This window comes from Triturus cristatus, chromosome 6 (assembly GCF_964204655.1).
Source record: "Triturus cristatus chromosome 6, aTriCri1.1, whole genome shotgun sequence".
NCBI classification, from domain to species: Eukaryota; Metazoa; Chordata; class Amphibia; order Caudata; family Salamandridae; genus Triturus; species Triturus cristatus.
In genome coordinates, this window is record NC_140589.1 from 910,164,317 (window position 1) to 910,184,394 (window position 20,078).

At 45.7% G+C, this 20,078-nt stretch overlaps 1 protein-coding gene across 8 annotated transcripts in view; it reads right to left on the reverse strand.

Moving 5' to 3' along the window:
- ENPP3 (ectonucleotide pyrophosphatase/phosphodiesterase 3) overlaps window positions 1-20,078 on the reverse strand; it is a 783,610-nt gene that overhangs the window by 594,030 nt on the left and 169,502 nt on the right. For 7 of the 8 annotated variants that reach the window (XM_085611577.1, XM_085611569.1, XM_085611572.1 and 4 more), the window contains exon 3: window positions 8,000-8,026. In XM_085611577.1, coding sequence (XP_085467703.1) covers window positions 8,000-8,026 — 27 coding nt within the window. The remainder of the gene's footprint in view (window positions 1-7,999; window positions 8,027-20,078) is intronic. The other variant, XM_085611575.1, reaches the window with a different exon arrangement.

A 20,078-nucleotide genomic window follows, 5' to 3' on the forward strand; every position in this document is an offset into this window, starting at 1 on the left:
CTTCGACACACACATCTTCGCCCCCTGATGTGTTCATTGGCACACAGTGATGCAGCCCTATCACCTTCGCACCCTGATGTGTCAGTGCCCCACAGTGATGCAGCCATAACACCACCACACACACCTGACACATCGGACACAGAAGACGTCTCAGAGGAGTAAGATGTGGTGGGTAATGACTGTGCGAGGAAGGAGGCAGTAGCATCTATACCCGCCACATGGCCTTGTGGAAATGTACACCTTTTTAAGGGGTACACTGGTGCAGGGTCACCCTTTTGTCCATGGGTTCAAATACCAACAAAGTAGAGATCAGCACTGGAGTTGGGAATACACAACAAGTGTATTAATCACTCATGAGTGGGACCACATCTACACAGCACTCTCAAGTGCTGCCTGAGGTAGTACACTGAAGTCACAGAACACAGGGCTTTTCTACAAGTTTTTTGCATGGTAAGCATGTGAACAGAAATAGGAAGGATACGTTTTTGTATAAGTTTTCAGCAAACAAGGGCAGATGAATAACTACTTGATCATCAAAGTGGGAGGGGGAGCAGGAGTGCTTATGGCAGCAGACATGATTGACAGATGTACTGGCAGCTACAAACTCTCAGCACGTACATTGCTTTTAGCTAAGTCAGGAAGTCAACTAAAATAGATAGCACAGGCAGAAAAAGACGAGCAACCGAGGACGGGAGAATTACAAAGGAAACTTAAATGGACACCACAGCCAAAATGGTTGCAGCTTATGCCAAGTAAAATATTACATGTTTTCCACAGCCTATCGCTGCCTGGTTCAGCCCTAGGCATCATTCCCTGGAACAACACCTCCCACTGTCCCCCGGAACACACTGCGACATTCACCTGGACCCCGACATGGCCTGCCCTATCTGCTCTTGTACCAATGACACAGCAATCCGGCTGAGGACTGAACTCTTCCTCTTCAGATTAACTTTGCATTCCCCCAAGAACTCTGGTTGTCCCACCACTGGGCAACCATGCAATTTGGGCTTGAACTGGCCATGTACCCCTCCAGCTCTGATACTCCACAGAATGTGAATAAAACATTCCAAATCACACAGATGTGTCATGTCTATGTTCACTCACGTGTACAAGTATGGATGAATGTAGGGACATTGATTGCACAAAAAAGGTACACCCTGGTAAATGTCATCAATGCGCATGTTTGACCCTGACCCACATGGCCAATTAGATGAATGTGAAGGTGTGAACTAGCTGTGGCCTCATTGCACATGAACAACAATCTCACATCCCCTAACGTAGCCCCACGTCCATGTATTATATGAGGCTGTGTGTGTAAATGTCAGAATCGGTAGCCCGCCTGAAGTAGTGTCTCCCATTGCATGTGGCTACAGAACATCTCTTCGCATGACGTACTCACACACATCAGTGTGGACACAGTCTCTTTTAATGGATCTTATTGTTCCACATGGCAACAAGTTGGACACCGTACTCACATTGCTGAAGACATGTAAGAGCACAGGTCTACCAGCAATTATCCCAAACACAATGTCTGGCTCACAGAGGCGGAGCTGCCAATAGGAATTCACCACCTATGTCCCAGAGGCAGTCTGTCCCTCCATGTGTACGGACAATGCTCATTGAGCCACACGATTTGTCATACTAATCAACACTCATCACAGTTGTACACTGGTGAAGTTGCGTAGACTTTATTAGTATGTGTGTGTCAGTATGGGCAAGTAATGGACCACAACAGGCAGACAAATGCTTAAGATACTTACAGGCAGAATGGGAATGTGTAGAGGTGCATGAAATGGGGAGGCAAAAATGAACACATATCCTTATGATTGGCAACGGCCTCAGCCCACCTTGCCTTGCTGGTCGAGTCATGTGATGTTTGGCGTCTGCTCATAGCCCCGCGTCAGGCCTCACAGCCCATGGGATCTGCATGGAGCTGTACCACCGGACTGCGCCGACTGTGTGCTATGCTGACAGTGAGCAGGTGAAAGGGACCAACAAGGTCACATGTCGTGCTACATTGCCATGTGTGTAGTCTCCCTCCAGCAGCATGTCAGTTTTAGGAACTTTGCCAAACGACGCTGTGCAGCTCCGCCCATGGGAATGCAGCACCTTGCACAGGTGTGTGACAACATGCGTAGGTGCACGCACATGCATTCTGAGTCTGACCGAATGCAGACATGTCCACTGTTGTTCTGGTTTATGGGACCATTCCTCCACGATGCAACACGGTGTTGGGACCTGTGATCTGGGTGTCAATCAGTTGTGGCTCCGGGAAGGTAGTTCCAGAAGTACGTCGTTCTCGAATTCAAGGAACACGAGGGAGAGCCAACCCATTAACTGGTCCGGACAGATGTGCTCCGACCACTCAGTTTCACCAATCCGCAACACAGCCCAATAGGGGAGCTCCTTGATGTGGTCACTGCACACGATGACTTGTGCAATCTCCCATCCACTACTGCCAGCACATAAGCCACAGATCAGGGCATCCCATGTACGGTTATTACAGTTGCACTCCTGTTCGTGGGCCAACAGGGGGAGCACACACAAGTCATAATCCAGTTCGACTACCTTTGTGTTGGATAGGCAGACCTCCATGGGCCACTCAAATGTGCATGATCGACAGTGGAACCAGGGCTGGACGCATGTGACGTACGCAAGCTGGAAACTCAGACGGTAACTGATTAGCAAAACTGCCATTGGCAGAACTCCCAACAGATGCAGCATTCGTGCACGGTACAGTTCCACTTGACAGGGGTTGTGCATGTGCCCGGGATTGCCTGCCATTGCATTTGTTGGTCTCATACCACCGGCACTCCTCAGACCGGCGGCAGTTCTGTGGACGATATGCCACAGCTCGGAGCAATGAGTCGTGTGTGTGTTCAACGTTTGGATGTATGGGTTGTTTTTTATCGATGTGTTGGGGGCATGCCATGCAGGTGTACCTCGAGCAGGGACAAGTGTGTGTGAGGTGTGGACACGTTGCTCTTTCATTAGCAAAGTTCATGGTGTGGGAGTCGTAGAAGTCTGGTATGGTATCTCACTCAGGGGGTGCCGGGCGCAATGGAGACCAAGGTCGGAGGTTCGGATGTCCTTCCGCCTTGTGTATTGAGACAAAGGAGCTTTCATGCCTAGTTTTAGTCTGACTACTGCTTGCATTTCTGAAATGTGATGAGGCCTTTGCGCTGAAATTGTTGCCAGGCCTTAGATTTAGGATACACCAATTGCGAAACACATGCAACAGTTGGCATGTATGAGCCAAGGGCCCGATTGTCCTTGCGCTCTTTGTTCAGTCTCTCTCTCTCTTTCTCTCTCTCTCTGTCCTTTGATGAGTGCCTGACACACCTTCTTATCTTGTATATTGCCTTACAGGCTGTCATTTACAGATTGTCCAGGGATGACCCGCCATGACTCTTCCAAATAGTTGTTTGAAGAGAAATTTGATTGTGATATTTTGTTTGGACTTTCAATTGTGAATGATTCATTCTGCTTTTTCTGTACTCACATGACTGTTAGTTGTTGTGATTCTGCGGCATCAGGCAAATGATTTTGTTCATGATTTTGTGACATTGATGTGCAGTCTCTTGGTCGGGGGGTGGTGGCTCGGGTTGGGGCCCGAGGGGGGGTGGGGTCTGGGGGTGGATGGCGGAGGGTGTTGTGGCCCTGTTGGGGCTCCGAGCTGCATGATCATTGGCTCCATGGCATCTGTTGTTCTTCAGGTGTGGCTCTGGGCTGGGCTCCCTTTTCTGGTGCAGGTTGTAGTCTGAATTTGCACCAGGTCAGAGCAGGTGTTACTTTCCTGCTGCTAACGCGCCTTATCGCATGTTTTGTGTTCTTATCGCCGATCTGGCTGGTCGTTGAGAATGTTGAGGTGTGGTGTTGTCTTGGCTTTTTGCTCGGGAACGCCTACTCTGCATCTCATTAGCGATAGTTGCCGGGGTCATCCATGGCGATGTTTTTTGCGTCTGCTATCGCAGATAAACTGATGGTATCGGCTGTTTGCACCAGCTTGTGAATGGGGCGATGAATTTATTGTGACTTTGGCTGAGATAAAGTGCTGATAACTCGGCGATAGATCCTTGAGAATATGCCCCTGTGTTGGGTTACACAGTCATGTCCAGTGTTCTGTAGATGATTACTCTGAGGTTCCATGCATGGGTGCTGGGTGAAAGTGTGGATTTGAGTTTGGCCTGCCACTAGTTGTATTCTTAGTCCGAGGTGTTTTTGCCACAGATCCCTCCCTCTGTCTTGCCAGTGATGAGTTTAAGACAGTTGGCTTTCATGTAGTTAGCAACTTTCATCATCCAGGCGGTACTCCTGAATAAATCGTACCCACAATCAGAAATAGTAAACTATTAAAAAAGAATTTAGTGAACATCAGGAATGAACTATTTCTTGGTAACCAATTTAAACCCTAGCTGACGCTCTTTTTCCCCCAGGGTCTTCACTCTTTCACCCATGTTCCAGACCGATGACAGAAGGTCGATGCATATTGATAGCCACCCACCAGTTGCAGTGCTGAACCAATGATATGCAAGTGTGAATTTCTTCAAGGGAACTGTATCACCCTCTGACAGAGGGTCAAAAGCATCCAAAATGGGCCTCTGAAAGGCCGCTGGTACCCATAGGTGTCAGTGCTGAGCCAATGATCTGTTTGTGGAAACTTCCTCCAAGGAGATCACCTCACTGCCAGTTAGTCCTCTGACAGTGCTGACAAATGGTCGAAGCTACCAAACTGGTACTGCCAGGGTTAATGCCTCTGGTACCCGCCACTCCATGGCTGAGGAAGCATAGGGATTCCTCCTTTTCACCCACACAAAGTTTAACAAATCAAGCATTCAATAGGTACACAATAACAGCAGAGTACCATTCCATGTGAAGCAATTGACTTTGTGACAGCTATCTCCATCAGCAAGGGCATTCAATAGTAATTGCAAAGCCATCCCGCCAACAACTGAACTTCCCTAATGACTAATTCATGCAGCCACTTAAGTCTGCAAACCTGTGCCTCTGGCTGAAAATGGTTCCATTTGTGCCTGTTTGCTGTCACAAAAGATAAATAGCAGTTGTAAATTGTTCCACAACTGTGTAATTTACGCCAGGGGTACTTGGAATTCAGAAGTAGTAAAACATGCAAAGCAGTGTACTGCTTCTGTTTTCACCCTGGAAGGAAACTTAATATTGCACTTTGCTAGAGCAAATCTTCAACCATTACCAGAGAGGAAAATAGTCCTAGATGAGTTTGTGAACAATAACAAACTCGTAAGTTTGTTGGCATTCACAAACCTGCAAGGAATAAGCATGGAGCGAGGAGATCGAGGCATGCACTAGGGAAAAGACAAAAAAGAATAATTGCACACAATCTTATGAGACTCTGGCAGGCCAACCTCTGGTGGCAGGGGGCTGGGGGCATCAAGACTACTAGCTTGGGAAGATCAATGGGTGGGACTTCCAGGGCATGGTATAGAGTGGTGTTGTTTAAGGAGTTCACTTCCCTTTCGAAGGTGTCTGGCTACTTCCATGTTGTATTGACTCCTTCGCTTCACATACTAATTTGTGCACAGTTGTCCATTCCTCACCTTTGTTGTTTTACTTCCTTGTTCAGCTCTCTCTTGGTTCTTTGAGCTTCTGCCTGAATTTGACTAGACTCTGTATTACTATTTGGCTTGTTGGTTTTGCTTGTTGTTGTTTTCCTCTTAACCCTTTTCCGGAATTGCTATGTGTAAATTTGCTTCACCTTATATCAGCTTCCTACAATTCCAGTTTAGGTTAATCACTGCACACAACTTCAAATTCATGTACTCCTAACTGGGAAACAGCCTTTTTAACGCAACCGTTACAATGCATGCGATTACATCGCATGCCGGTGCAACGCAAAAGGTGTGCTGCAGTGGGTAGAAGATGTTGGATTTAACTCCAACACCTTCCCTACTGTTGCACACACTGGAGTTGGAATATAAAATTAATCGATTCCAACTTCGAGTGCTCCCCGACAGAAAGTCAGGGTTAAGTTTTGCGTTGCAACGGCATGCGATGTAACGGCATGTGTTGTAACGTCACATATTCGACTAAACCCCGATGCACCGGTAGTCTGATCTCCCTCTTGTTCTCAATCTTGTATTGACTCACATACCGTGGAGTGGGAAGGATTGACTTCAGACAGTGTCACACAAAACAAACAAACTGTGACAAGAACAGAGCTTGATCCACCCACTCCGCACCCCTTTTGTGTTCAAATCTGGGATGAGCGGAAGCTGGAAATGGTTATGTCATGTCAGATATCAAAGACATTTCATAAGGATGTGTTATAAACTGGGACATTTCTGAAAGACTAATTTTGACAGAAATGGAGGCCCTTTTGACAAAACCTGTGTGCATCTCTAATGGTATTGCTTTTGCCGAACATATTAAAAAGGTAAGTTAGGCTTCCCTTGTACTTGCATCATTTGGCATAGGGAGTGTAGTCATCGCTCAAGGAAGATACTTAGAAACTGGCATTTGGAGTAAATATCAACTCTTTGTTAGAAAAAATTATTTGTAGAGGTTTCTAGTCAAGAATGGAGAAACATAAAACACCTGATGAAATGTAGGCTTTTTAGGTCTCGCCTGAGACAGCGCTTTAGCGCTGATCTGGCGAGACTTATAGTAAGCGAGTTTTGGAAGTGCAAACAGTGGCTTTTCAGGCCTCCAAATACAGTGCATGTGCGTCGGCCGGGCGCGCGCACCATTTGGAGGCCTGAAAGCACTCGTTTGCTTTCACTTTCGCGGGCCGCACGGCCGCTTTGATGTGATTGCGATTACTTTCACACACGCACATCTTATCTGCCCCATCCCTTTTGCTTCTTCTGTCTCACCCTCGTACCCCTATCTGTTTTTTCTCCCGTCTCCCCCACCCCACTTCTTTATGTTTAAGCACTTCAATAGTGCTTCCTACTTTGGTTATGTTCCTATTACAATACCACCAAATGCAACTGACTGTATTCTATGTTGCTTTCCTCAACCCCCCATACCCTCCTTCTCAATTGCGGCGGTTGGTTTCGCTTCGCACTTGTATATTGTTTTTGTCTAACCGCAGACGTCTCGCGAGGGCTTCCAAGCTGATAACGGATCGCCTTCCTGTCAGGATGAAATATGGATTCCTATCCCAGCCTGCCTGCTTGGTGTGCCTCCCACTGTTCAGACGGTGCACGCAGCCGAATCCCGGGGACCCCAGGCCTCGCCTTCGAATCACTCACTCCATCAGAGCGCCCCTCCTCACCCCCTCCGTGCCATCATTCCTCACGGGCCAGTCTGAGGATAGGCGCAAGTGTGGGAGAATACTGCAAGTGTGTCCTAGTTAAAAGATTTCGGGAATTTTGTAGTTAAATTATTTACACATGACAACTAGGCTTACACAAATGGCTTTGCAAATGGGGTCCTGTGTGTGGAACACCCATCCTACATCGTAGGAGAAGGGGTTACCTTCAGACCAGGAAGAGACAGCAGACCCTATCTGTTAACAAGCATTTGCAATGCAATAGGTCTCGCATTTACGCGAGTTTGAGCTATTGACATTGCAAATGATAATGCCTTTTATTTATTAATTTTTTAAAAAAACATAAATAAAAGGCATTGTTATTTACAATGCCAATAGCTGAAACTCTCGTAACTGCGAGATCTATTGCATTGCAAATACTTGTTATAAAGTGATACCACTCAATGAGATATGGACAGATCAGGTTACATTCCATCAGTGCAATACAATTTTATACTGACATTTATACCAGCTGACCAGTACAGAAATGACATCCGCACCAACTGACAAATGAAAACTGCAATTTTTCCCGCGCCTGAATGTGTGTGTATGTGTGTGCGCATGCATGCGTGTGTGTTTTGTGTGTGTGTAAGACTAGGATCTGAGTTGTTGAGCCATCCTTTTCAAAGCGAGATACGCCTTGATTTAATACATTTTTTATCAGCAAATCTGCCATTAAGTTTGTAAACAACAACAAAAAACACTTACCTTGTGGGATGCCATTGCCAACGGCTTCTGTGAAAAAAAGGAGAAAATATTACTTTAATAACTTTTTACACTGTTGCATCTTATGATATTCAGTTCAAGAGTATGGAATGCATTCACAGTCGCCCACGTATTGATGACCATTTTGTACTGGCTTGAGGAGGACTGGGTCTGACATCCTTATTAGAATTACTGCTAATGTCCCTTTCCTTTTTTGTGGTCCCTTTGGGTCTCAAACTTTCCATAACTTTGTAACGCATATCAGCATTGCTTACCCCCATGTCTACCGGCCATATCTCAGTCCTCTTGCCAGCTAGGACGCTGAAACGTCTCCGTTACTGACGTTTTCAATGGCTTCCTGAGGAAGCTGGTATTTCTAGAATCCTCCTTGCTTTCTTCCTCGCCCTATTGAGACAGTAAATCTTTGTAGGATACAACTCCTGTGGGGGTGGAGACTAGCAACAGGCCTCCTGTAGAATTCCCTTCAGTATGAGAGTTGTTAAGGGAAACAGGACACATCATTCACTCCCTTACAACCTTACAAGTTGAAAACAGTTTGGGTAGGTAGGTGAGGGAGGGAGACCCGGGACTTATAAGTGTGAATGTAATCCATGGTGTAGGTAAGTGGGGTCTAGAGATAATGTGGAAGGGGGAAGATAGGCATGAATATATGAGTGCTAGGACCTACGCACAGGTCAGGTATGAGTTTCAAGACTCAAGCACAGATCTTACAAAGATGAATGTGTGCATGAAAGATGCTCACTGATCTTACAACCCAAGGACCTCGCTGAGCTCCATAGTTGGAACAGGAGAATTCTGAAAGCTTGGCAGTCAGAGTGTGGGAGTGGGAGATATCTTACTACCTCCCTCCACAAGGTCAGTTCGAGAAAAGAACTGTAAAGTCCCTTTTTGAACTCTTTCCTTTATCCTGCCTCCCTCCTCAGCATTATTTACAGCACAAGGCTGATCCTAAACTCTTTCTATGAGTAGAGGTGAAAGAGAAATAAGGATGAGGCAAATAAGTCTAAATAACAAAAGCCTTCACAAAAGTTACTCCCTCTCATGCCATGCACCACCAGTATTAAAGAAGCAAGTGCAGGTATTTGAAAAATTGGGTGGGACTCACTAAAATGGATGGAAATAAATATTTTCCAGAAGGAGGTAACTTTTTTCTAGAATGCTTAAATAATTTGAGGAAAACTGTAACAACCCAAAGAATAAAATAAATGCAAAGTAGTGGCCAGTTTCTTAAATGTATGTGAGGGAACAAGTAAAGAAAATCACTAATCACAGATGTGACGGATCAAGAAGGCCAATGAGAAACTCTAAAAACAAGCTGGTCACTTGAAGGAAAGGGTCAGGGCTTGTGTCCAACTGCCCCAACTCCTTCATGCTTATTTCCAAAATCATTTCAGAAAAATCAGAAACAGAAGTCAGGGAGGAGGATGTTCTAGTTATCCTAAGTCTTCCCACGCTGGGGGTGGGATGCTGGGAGTGCTCGAGTGGGAGCACCTGGAAAAGGGGCAGCGCTGGCTTCTCAGCCAGTATCAGAAGGGCAGGAAAACAACTCTCAATTGGGCATAGTGAATGAAACAAGCGCTGCTGCATTGGGGCAAATGAGTGGGTGGTACAGCAACAGAGGTCGGTGCTGGGTGCATACAAAAGAGGCAGACTCCACAATGACAGCAACACACATTGTCTCCAGACCAACTTCTAGCTATGCTCACTATAGGTTTATAAAGTGGTACAAAAGGGGGTGGGGATGGACGGAACATCAGAACCAATCAAACACTCACACCCAGTCAACAGATCTGGGTTTGATCCATCACTGTTCTTTAGCCCACTCTGCCACCCCAGTTCAGACATGGCCATATGCAAATCAGTCTGACCCTGTGCCTCATGGGAACAGTCCAGCCCAAACTGCCAAGCCATGCCTTCCCTGGACCGGAAACAAGCTTCCTAGGACCGGTTTCTGGAATTTCAGCCGTCTTCAGCCAGGCTTGCTTGAATCCAGTGGCAAAGTGAGCAAGGGACTCAACGTCTGAGCATACCCTGCCAGCTTATGGCGAACAAAGCGGTACAAAAGGGGGTGGTGATGGACGGAGCATCAGAACCAATCAAACACTCACACCCAGTCAACAGATCTGAGCTTGAACTGGGGTAGCAGAGTGGGCTAAAGAACGGTGATGGATCATCCGTCAATCACCACCCCCTTTTGTACGGCCCTATAGGTTTATGGCTAGACCTCGTTAATGGAGGGCATGTAGTCTAACTATAACATGAGATGAACTGCAAGTTGATGAGCAATGAAAATTTTAAGAAATCCCCATAATGATGACAAATTCCTTCCTCTAGTGAGATACAGTGAGGTGGTGAACCTGCAATTCTCCTCTGATTGAAGGAATACCCAGGACCTGGGGGTAGGGTGATTGTCCCTGCTCCGTGTTTAATAATATGAAATAATTATCCAACATCCATGAGAAAATGAGAAGCTTCAGACAGTGTTCAAATGGTGTAAACCTAAGTGGGCGGATATGAATCAATTGTTTTGATTGGTGGTGCCAAGTGAAGAGAAAAATAAATTGGCAGAGAAGAGTAATTGGCTACAACATGCAGCTTTGAATGAAACAAAAGAGAGGTTGTTTAGCGCATTGATGAAGTAAGGTCCACTCTAAACATATTTGACCAAAATAATGGATTTATCCGCATTTTTATGGATTTATCCGCAGCGTTTGACTGCGTGTCCCACCCAAAGCTCTGGAATAATATGGTAGAAATGGGAATGGACCAGTCCCTAATTGATTTCATCAGTCAACTGTCTTCTGACGCCTCTTCATCACTTCGGTATGGGAAGAATGGGGAGCGCACCCACCCCTTTAAGATCTTAAGAGGGGTAAAGCAAGGTTGCGTCCTTGCACCATTTATTTTCTCAATCTATACAAATGGTGTGGAGGAGGCACTGGTGGGTGCAACCCTGGATGTCCCCAATTTTGACTCCCAACGGCTTCCTATTTGGCATATGCTGATGATGCCGTATTGTTTCCAGAATGGGCTTGGGTCTCCAGCATCTCATAACAGCATATGTGGCTTTTATGAATACCCTGGGCCTAAAAGTCAATCAAGCAAAGTCTTTTATAATAATCGCAGGGGCATGGAAAAAGATAAAATTCCATACTTCCATATGGACTCACTAAAAATCGAGGTGGTCAACTCCTTCCCATATCTTGGAGTTCTTTTCTATAAAAATCAATCTTGGATACAGCTAGTGGAAGAAAGGGCTATGGTTATGGATAGGAGTCTAGCGGCACTAAAATCTTTTTCCAGGAGGCTGGGCGCTAGACCTCATGGCCCCATAAAAAAAAACTGTCACGCCAAGACAGTATCAGCCGTGACCTATGGGGCAGGCGTATGGGGTATGGCACCCATTGAACCACTCCAGATAATTGAAAATAAATTTCTCAAATCGCTAACCTCTCTTCCACAATCCTACTCAAATTATGTCTCTCATACAGAACTGGGCCTCCCATACATTACCGACTCAATTCGCTTGGCTCCACTCATGCTGTGGTTATTGATCTGGGATAGGGCCACTGTCCCCCTTAACCAAAGGATCATTAGAGACATACTAAAAATGGAGAACCACAGCAAGATCAGATGGTTCAATTATGTTGAGCGGGAACTTTGGGGCATATCTACAATGACGGCGATAAATGAACGCAAAGCGCGCTTAGCGCTTTGTTATTTATCGCCGTCTATTTCTGGAATTTCTCGCCCTGGTAACGCGTTATTAACAACGCGTTACTCCAGGGCGATAAAAATTCCAGAAATAGCAGGGAAATCGCCGTTTTGCAGGGAACATTGCTGGTTTTCCAGCAATGTTCCCTGTAAAACGGCGATAACCTTGCTGATACGACCCACAGGGTCGTATCAGCATAATCCACCTCAATGTTAGGGATAGGTAAGTCTGCTTTTTAGCAGATGTTAGTTTTTGGAGAAAACAGCGGTTTTCTCCAAAAACTAACGTGTGCTAAAATGCTGGGGCAGCCTTGTAAATATCGCAATGCGAACATCAGCGATATTTACAAGGATGCCCTGCCCAGTGACGCCCACTTTGCATCTCATTAGAGACGCAAAGGGAGGCGTTGGGTAAAAGGGTGCTAACATGCGCTAATGCATGTTAGCACCCTCTTGTTAATAAGGCGATAGTTTTATCTCCGCTTTTTTGGCTTTAAAAGCCAAAAAAGCAGAGATATAGCCCTTGTAAATATGCCCCTAAGTACCCTAGACTTGATAAACCTTTTTCAGGATCCAATGTCATGTAAAAAGTTTTCTAGGCAGAGGTTGGCCCAGACTTTTAAGTTGAGGGCCCAATATGACCACAGAGTGAGGAATCAGGGCGTGCAGATGGTCTGTATGTACCAACTAATACCCCCATTGGTCGAGGGAGATTTCTCTTATTTAGCAGAGGTCCCACTCTCACATCACACGTTCATTTTGCTGAGATTCCGCCTGAACCTGATCCCGTTGATGCTGGGGTATCCGGGCAGAAGATTCAAGTACTCCGACTTATCCTTGTGCCCGTGTGATTTTAATTCACCTCAAAACGATCTGAATCTGGTATTTTTCTGTAGTTTGTACGCTCAGGAATGAAAACAAATCATCATACCGATTTTAAAGAGGCACAACTTTCGCTTATGTCGGATCGCATTATATTTTTATAAATAACTGCCCAACCCCTCCGTCTGTTTTGCAGTAGCATCTTTTTTATGGGCATGCATGCGGAAAAGGAAATATTTGGCCATTAATAAATTTTGAGGATCTTTTATTGTTCACCGTTTTAAAAACTTTTAGTAATTTCTATTTTGATGTATGTTCTATGATCCTAAGTGCGTATTTATTTGGGCATGCTTCATGAATTTGAGTAGGCCAGGTTCTTTTATAATATGAATTGTGATTGGATGTGATTTTATATATCTGTTTTTATGTACTTCTTACGTACTTTTATGGTCTGAACCAAGAAAGATCAAATAAAGTTTCTATGATGATGATGACCAAATTCAATAATGTCAACAGAACATAAGTGAAGCCAGTTTAGACTACCAAGATTGATTACATTAAGGTTTTAGAAAGTCCTAAGTTACTGCACAGCCGGTGAACCAAGCTCAGGAGGATGTACCTTTTTGCAGAGACTTTTGCTGAAAATCCAGGATCAGCCGCTGTACAATTTGTATTTGGTGCCACCCTAGAAGTACGCTGGATAGGTCACAGTCGGCAAGCATAGTGTGGTGGTACAAGAGAGAAAGAAGTAGTCTAATGAATCCAGGCAAAAGCAATCATTTTAGTAGATAGGAAAAGGGAGGAGAAGAGAGCACTGGAACTTTAACGTGGAAAAGAGTGGTCAAGGGAATGGAAGAGTGCGATGAAATCGAGGACAAAGTGTGAGCAACAGAGTCACTTCAGGGTTATCTTGCTTTAATTTTGGACATCTGGGACAGTGGAAACATGATTGGCCCAAACTTGCATCTGCCCTTCTCAAGCTGAACCTCCTAAGTTCACACAGATTTCTCATAGCTAATACTCTAAACTGTAGGACAGCGAAAGAGGTGCCAAGGACCAGTGAACTCTATGATCTTTGTTGACAGAATGCCCCCTACGTCAAATATATTATTAACAAAAAAACTGACACTGGTGCCAACTGATGTGCCATGAGTTCCCTTCTTTACCTCTCTGTAGCATGTCCATTTATGCAGTTGGCATTTGGCATTTCCTATCCTAGGGCTCCCTAGCATATCACCGATCCTGTCTCCTTCCCGGCAGGTCCCATCACGAATCAACAAGTTTTCTCCTGACTCGATTCCTGCTTGTCAGAGTCTATCTTGTTATTTCAGATAACACATTCAGTGTTGGTTCCTGCTTGGTGAAAAAAAACACTCTCTAAGACCTGGCATAGCAAGGGTTCCAAGGATCCTAACGTAAGGAGGAAAAATGAGCTCCTACCCTCTGTTTGCTATTGAAAGACAGTCCCACGTGGGGTGAAAAGGACCTCTCATGCCCCTGTGCCCCAGTGCCAGTGCACCCGCTGCACCAGTGATAACTACAATTCTGCACCGGATCATGTGCAAGCGAGATGAAGAGCAGCTGGTAAAATGCTCTGATTGGGAAAGTTACAGTTAGTGGGACCTGAGCAAAAATGTTATTCTACTCTTCAGGAAAGTGCCTGTGCACAAGCAGTTTGAGATACTGCTCTTCTATGTCAGAAGGCAGGGAAATCAAAGGCACCACTCTGTGTGCATCTGTAGGAAGTTGAGTGCAAATCCAGCAAGCAGAAGGATTGAGGTCTTGGCAGTATTGTTTCACCAAGTGTAAATAGGCAGTATCAGTTCACAGAGCATTTATTGCAAAGGTGGTCAGTGGGTATGGTACAGTGTTCCTCAGTTTACCAACCATCCCACTCATCAATGCATACACAGGGCATAAACACTGAGTCATGCTGCAAACAGAACTGCCACACCCACTGCAGGATCCAGAAAAAGGATGTTTGCCAACTACTGGGTCAGAGTTAGTACTGGTAAAACACTTCCATTCTTCAATCGGTAAGGCCTCAGAGATACAGCATCTTGAGGCTCTTCTTGCATTCGGTATGGCCAAGAGGGAAAGGCCCCTGGGGCGGCAGTGGAGGGCGCAGCAGGTGGAGAGGTGCTGGAGCCCAGGGGTCCTATTTACAAACTAGATTGTGTCCCTCTTGTACCACGCAACATGGTGCAAGAACAATGCAAACCTTAAGTCAGATTTATGAAGACACTCAAAGCCACTTTCCGAGGCCTTGAGTGGTGCTATAAATCTGAAGTAAGGCTTCGCAGCGCAAACTGCTGTTTTGCCTAACTCTGCCCTGAGAAGACTTTCTATGGGCGTTGTGTGGGTGTTCCCTCGCAACTCCCAGGCTTTTCTAAGCATTCCCAGATTTACCAGAACTGGTAAACCTGGGAATACAACAAAAAGATATGACTTCGCAGGAGAGGTGTAACAAGGAGAAATATCTTTATTTCTCCTCGTGACTTCCTGTTTCTATGTGTGCTGCATCCTGCATACACAATAACACAACAAAAAGGAATGTCTCTCAATATTATTTATTTGCAGGAAGGTGCCCGTTCCTGCACAAAAACAATCCTGTATGCAATCATCATGGTGCAAGGGTGCCTGCGTTGGTGCCAGACTGGCAAAAGGGCACCAGCGCAGAGGAAAAGGCAGGAATGCGCCCTATTGTCTTAATTATGGAACATGCCCTTTCCCTGTCAGCACAGCAAGGTGACTTGCTGAACTGCGCTGTCACTTTTACGTAAATAGGCCGCCAGCTATTTTATAGTGTGAGAGGAGTTAATCCAGGGAGGAGTCACGCAGCACTTCATAGCAGTGTTCGTTGTGAGGTGGGCCTGAAAAAAGGCCCGCTCCACCAGGGCTGAAGGGCAGACTTTCACTGGCGGATGCACATTATGAATCCAGTCTTCGGGCTGTAAGCCGTGGCAGGCTGACATTGTATAAGGGAGTGGACACTGCAGAGACACTAACTCAGTTGTCTGTGATATTCATAACACAATCATCTTTCAAATATAAATCTAGTCATGCGGGAGATGTGGGTGTGTTAGAGGAAGCACAGTGAGGTGGCAAATTATTATTTCATGAACACGGATCTTGGTTTTCAGAGATTGTTTTTCTTGGCTTGACCAGAGGTTTGGTGGTCCAGCCACCAGGGACTGGTTTCAGAACAAATCCTAGCTAGCTCATTCTTAAGGGCGTCATTGTAGCTTCTGCTAATGTTGCTTGATCCCGAACGCTTTGCACGACTACAGCAAATTAGAGGAGATTAATGCACTGGTCATATTGTAATGCAAACAATATGATTGGGATTATTTACAAATATTACGTCATGCAAAGCAGTTGAACCGGGAAGCAGCAAGGAAAAAATAAGACAAATAATCGTGCACAGAATCCCTATCAATCAGCTCTGGGGATTACACTGTGAGAACTCACTCAGTGATCCTTGCCATCGGCCTGCAGTCTGTCCCAAAGCACTATCTCGAGGGATTCAACCTATCAGGAGAGGTAGGTATACAAAGGGACATTTGGGGAATATCGGAGAGTGTCCGTGAATTCACCTACCTGCATGAAAATTTGGGATTGTCTAATAAATAACCTCTGATAGTGGGTCATTCACTCACATAGAAACTAAAGCCTTCCACCGCCACCATCCCCCCACCCCCCACCACCCCCCGCCGCCGCCCCAACCTCCCAAACTGCACTTTTTTTCGGTGTGGTATCATATTTAACTGGAATTCATTGAAAATGTGACCACACAGGCCACCAAAACGGAGTTTGTCTAGAAACTCACCAGCTTCTCCAGTGTGGCACTTGGGCCCCCTCAACCTCCATACTTATACAGGGATCTCCATTCCCTCCAGACTGATCCTTCTCTGTAGTTCCACCTACTGGCCTAGATTGGCTCTCACCCTCTCACCCCCTTCTCCCACCCATTCCGCGTAACTAGAATTCACCCCATACTACCACCCATTCCCCAAAGGGAAAGTCTCCAGACACTGCCACCCACCCCACTGGGCTGGCTGTCTTCCCAATTCTGTTACCAACCCATCAACACAGTGAAGCCCCCTAATTCACTCTGGTTCCTAAGACTCCCTGGGAGGGGGTCTAACCTAGACAAGAAAGCCCGATTGCCCCAATCATCCCTACTTCTTTCTGAGTTGCCCCTAAGGAGCCCTGGTCCTTGTTGTCACGCCTGTCATCATGTCTCATTATAAAACAGCTGCTGCAGATCTTTCTGACTGGGGGTGAATGTTTGCGTTGTTCGGAATTCCGTCTATCATTTGTTCCTTTTGCTTATGTCTCCCTAACTGGGAGGGTATGCACAGACGTGGGTCCTGTGCTCACTGCACCAATGGATTCAAGCTATCCTGGCTGAAGAGGGTGATGCCCTGAAACCGGTCCTAGGATGCTTGTTTCCGGTCCAGAGAGGATCTGGCATCGCAGTTCGGGCTGAACTGTTCCCATGAGGAACAGGGTCAAGACTGATTTGCATATGGTTGGGTCTGAACTGGGGTGGCGTGGTGAGCAATAGAACGATGGATTAAACCCAGATCTTTCTAGCTGGAGGTGAATGTTTGCATTGGTCAGCATTCCGTCCAACATTTGTTCCTTTTGCATGAGCGAACACAACCGGTCAAACCAGCCGTGCCTTGAGGAGATTCACTTTGTATAGCTGCGCTATACATATCCATATTTCATACCCAAATGCCTTTAGTTGTTTACCTATTTGTTAGCTAATTAATACACTTGCTCGTTCGTTTATGAGTTCTGTTTGGTCATGTCTTCACTGATGCATTAATTCTCACAGATTTACAGTCGATCGTACTTTCATCCATTTATCCACTCTTCCATGCATTTGTGAATCCCTGCTTTACATCAATCACTCAATCGTTCTTCATTCATACATTGAATCTTTCATTAATACATGTATGCAGTCAATCCTGGCAATGCCTATGGCTGCATTCTACCTCTTCTAGGTGATGTAGCGAAGCTGCTGGAACTGCTAATTTCGGGAAAGGGGAGTCGGTCCATGTCCCGGGCAAGATTCAGTAGCCTATGATTCTGGGTAAATGTTTTTATCAGCTCATGTCTAAAAGAGTCAAAGCTGCTTCTGTGAAGGGCACTGATGCCACCAGGCCATGTTTGCACTACATAAAAATATTATTTGAACAATTATAAATGTTTGGATACATTTATGTATTCAATGATTCATTCTTACGTTCCTAGAGGGAATCATCTGTCGCTGACATAGAATATGGGCTGTTAATTCCGGAAAGGTTATTGCACACCAGGACCTACCCGACAGTTCAGCCAAGGACATGTCAGGAGGCAACTCCTGCTTAGGGGGACCAACCATCCGTAAATTTCACAGACCATCCATAATTTGTACCTCACGTCCGTTGTCTGTGAGGATCCCTTTTACGGACGACTTTTGTCCATAATTTAGGGTACTGCAGGGAGCATCACTATTCCCAGCATGAAGCCTCAACTCCCTGATGGGGCTGCCTTGCACTACTCCTCGGCGCACAAGAGCAGTCACACCCTGCCCATTGTTATTCTGTGTGTGGCTGATTGCCACATACAGAATGACAATGGGCCAGTCTGGGCTGCAAAGCATGTGGTGGGCTTCCCCTAGCCTCCGTCTAGGGTAGGGCATTCTGCCAGACAGAAGAAATGTGTAAAAACGCCAATGCTGCTACATGAGAATCCAGTTAAAGAGAAGAAGCTGGTGAAAGAAGTTAAAAAGAAGGGGCTAGAGTTCTTTCACAGTCTCGCCATTTTAGAACTAATGCATTTTCAATATTATATTCAAGGAATCCATGAATGCTGCTTTTTTATTTTATGCAACTAACAATCATTGACCAAGCCAATAGTTCTGGTTTGTTACTGCTGTAACGTTAATGTTGTGTTATACATCTGGATACAAAGACAGAAGAGGCAAAATACCAGTCAGGCTGCACACAATACTAAGCACAGATGTTTAGCTTAGGTGTTTTAAGTCACACCCTTAATTACATCGAACACCCCCTTTGGAGTGACCCCCAGTTTTTTCATCCCACTTAAAGCCCTGGAAACAATCACCATGTCACAGTCACCTCATGGCCTGGCACTGTGCACCATGCATGACTCATGACTCATATTGCCTATGTGCAAGGGCATAGTGAACCCTACCCCCACCCCTTGCTTTTGGAACTACAGCAAGGGTGTAATTCTTGATGGGCCTCTTCTTTTTTTTTTTTTTTGTCCTCATCTTCACCATGGCTGAAACTTGCGTAAGCCAAAACAGAAGAGAAAGACATATGGGGCATTGACAAGCTGTCTCAGCTGATAGCTGGGAGAGGTATTACCGTAAGTAAATGCTGACCGTGACCCACAGCTATGTCATACATCCGAGCCAATCTTAACATCTTTAATTGGACTCAGCGCACATCAATCAAAAGCCACATTCCACCATAGCTAAAAACCGCAGGAAAATTAACATCTATGCCATGCGGCTAGCAAGGAGAGTAAACCATGGCTTCATAATCATAGGACCTGGGAAAAAAAAGAAAAAAAAAAACCAAAAAAAAAAAAAACCCAGGCCATCATTGAGACCAATCAAGTAGGTGCCAGAAAGCTCTTTTTTCAAGTTGGCGGACCTGAAAAGATCTATTTTCGAAATTTGTAAGATTGACGACTGCCAGTCATATATAGAAGGTGGAGATGCCTCTTTCCAACGCTTGCATATTTCTCTTCGAGCCGTCAGGATGGAATAGAACATAAGATTTTTTGCTGGACTTCGCTTCTGGTCCACAATCCCAAATATTACTAACCGCAAGTCCACAACAACTGTGTAACCCACAGCAGAAGAAAGTTTAGTGCCAATAGAATCCCAGAAAGATGACAAATGGGGGCACTCAAAAAACATGTGGGCATCAGAAGCTTCGACTAAACCACAGCGGGGACATGCCACCTGAACACCCGGAGTAAATTTAGAAAGCCTCTGAGGGGAATAATAGGCCCTATGGATAGTAAAGAGATGGTTTCTGCGGAGCCAGGCAGGTTTAACCAAGTCCCACATTGTTGGAGGGAGGACCACCGGGGAGTCAGGGGGACCACTCCGGGGCACCTTCCTACCGCAAAGTTATAGCCGAGCGCCGCTGAGAAGCCTCCTAGGAGAGGTGCTTCTCCTGTGATCGTACTAGGCCCAGTAACACCACCACACAGGACTTCGTATCAGTTGCTTATCTCGGTACTTTATCAATGGTAGCACATTCAATATATTTACAGTGGGATCGAGTGATCCAGAAAGAGTCTCAATGTCTTTGTAGGGACAGGGTAGCGGGACAGTCTTAGTACCAGCATGGTACGGAGAGGCTCTGCACCAGACCTTGCGTGCTGGTCTCAAAGCAGCTCGGACGTGGAGAGCCGAGACGGTGTCTGCAGGGCTCGGGTGGTAGTTCCGCTTGGGTCGAGCCGCGACACAGTCAGCAGGGCTCCGGTGGTA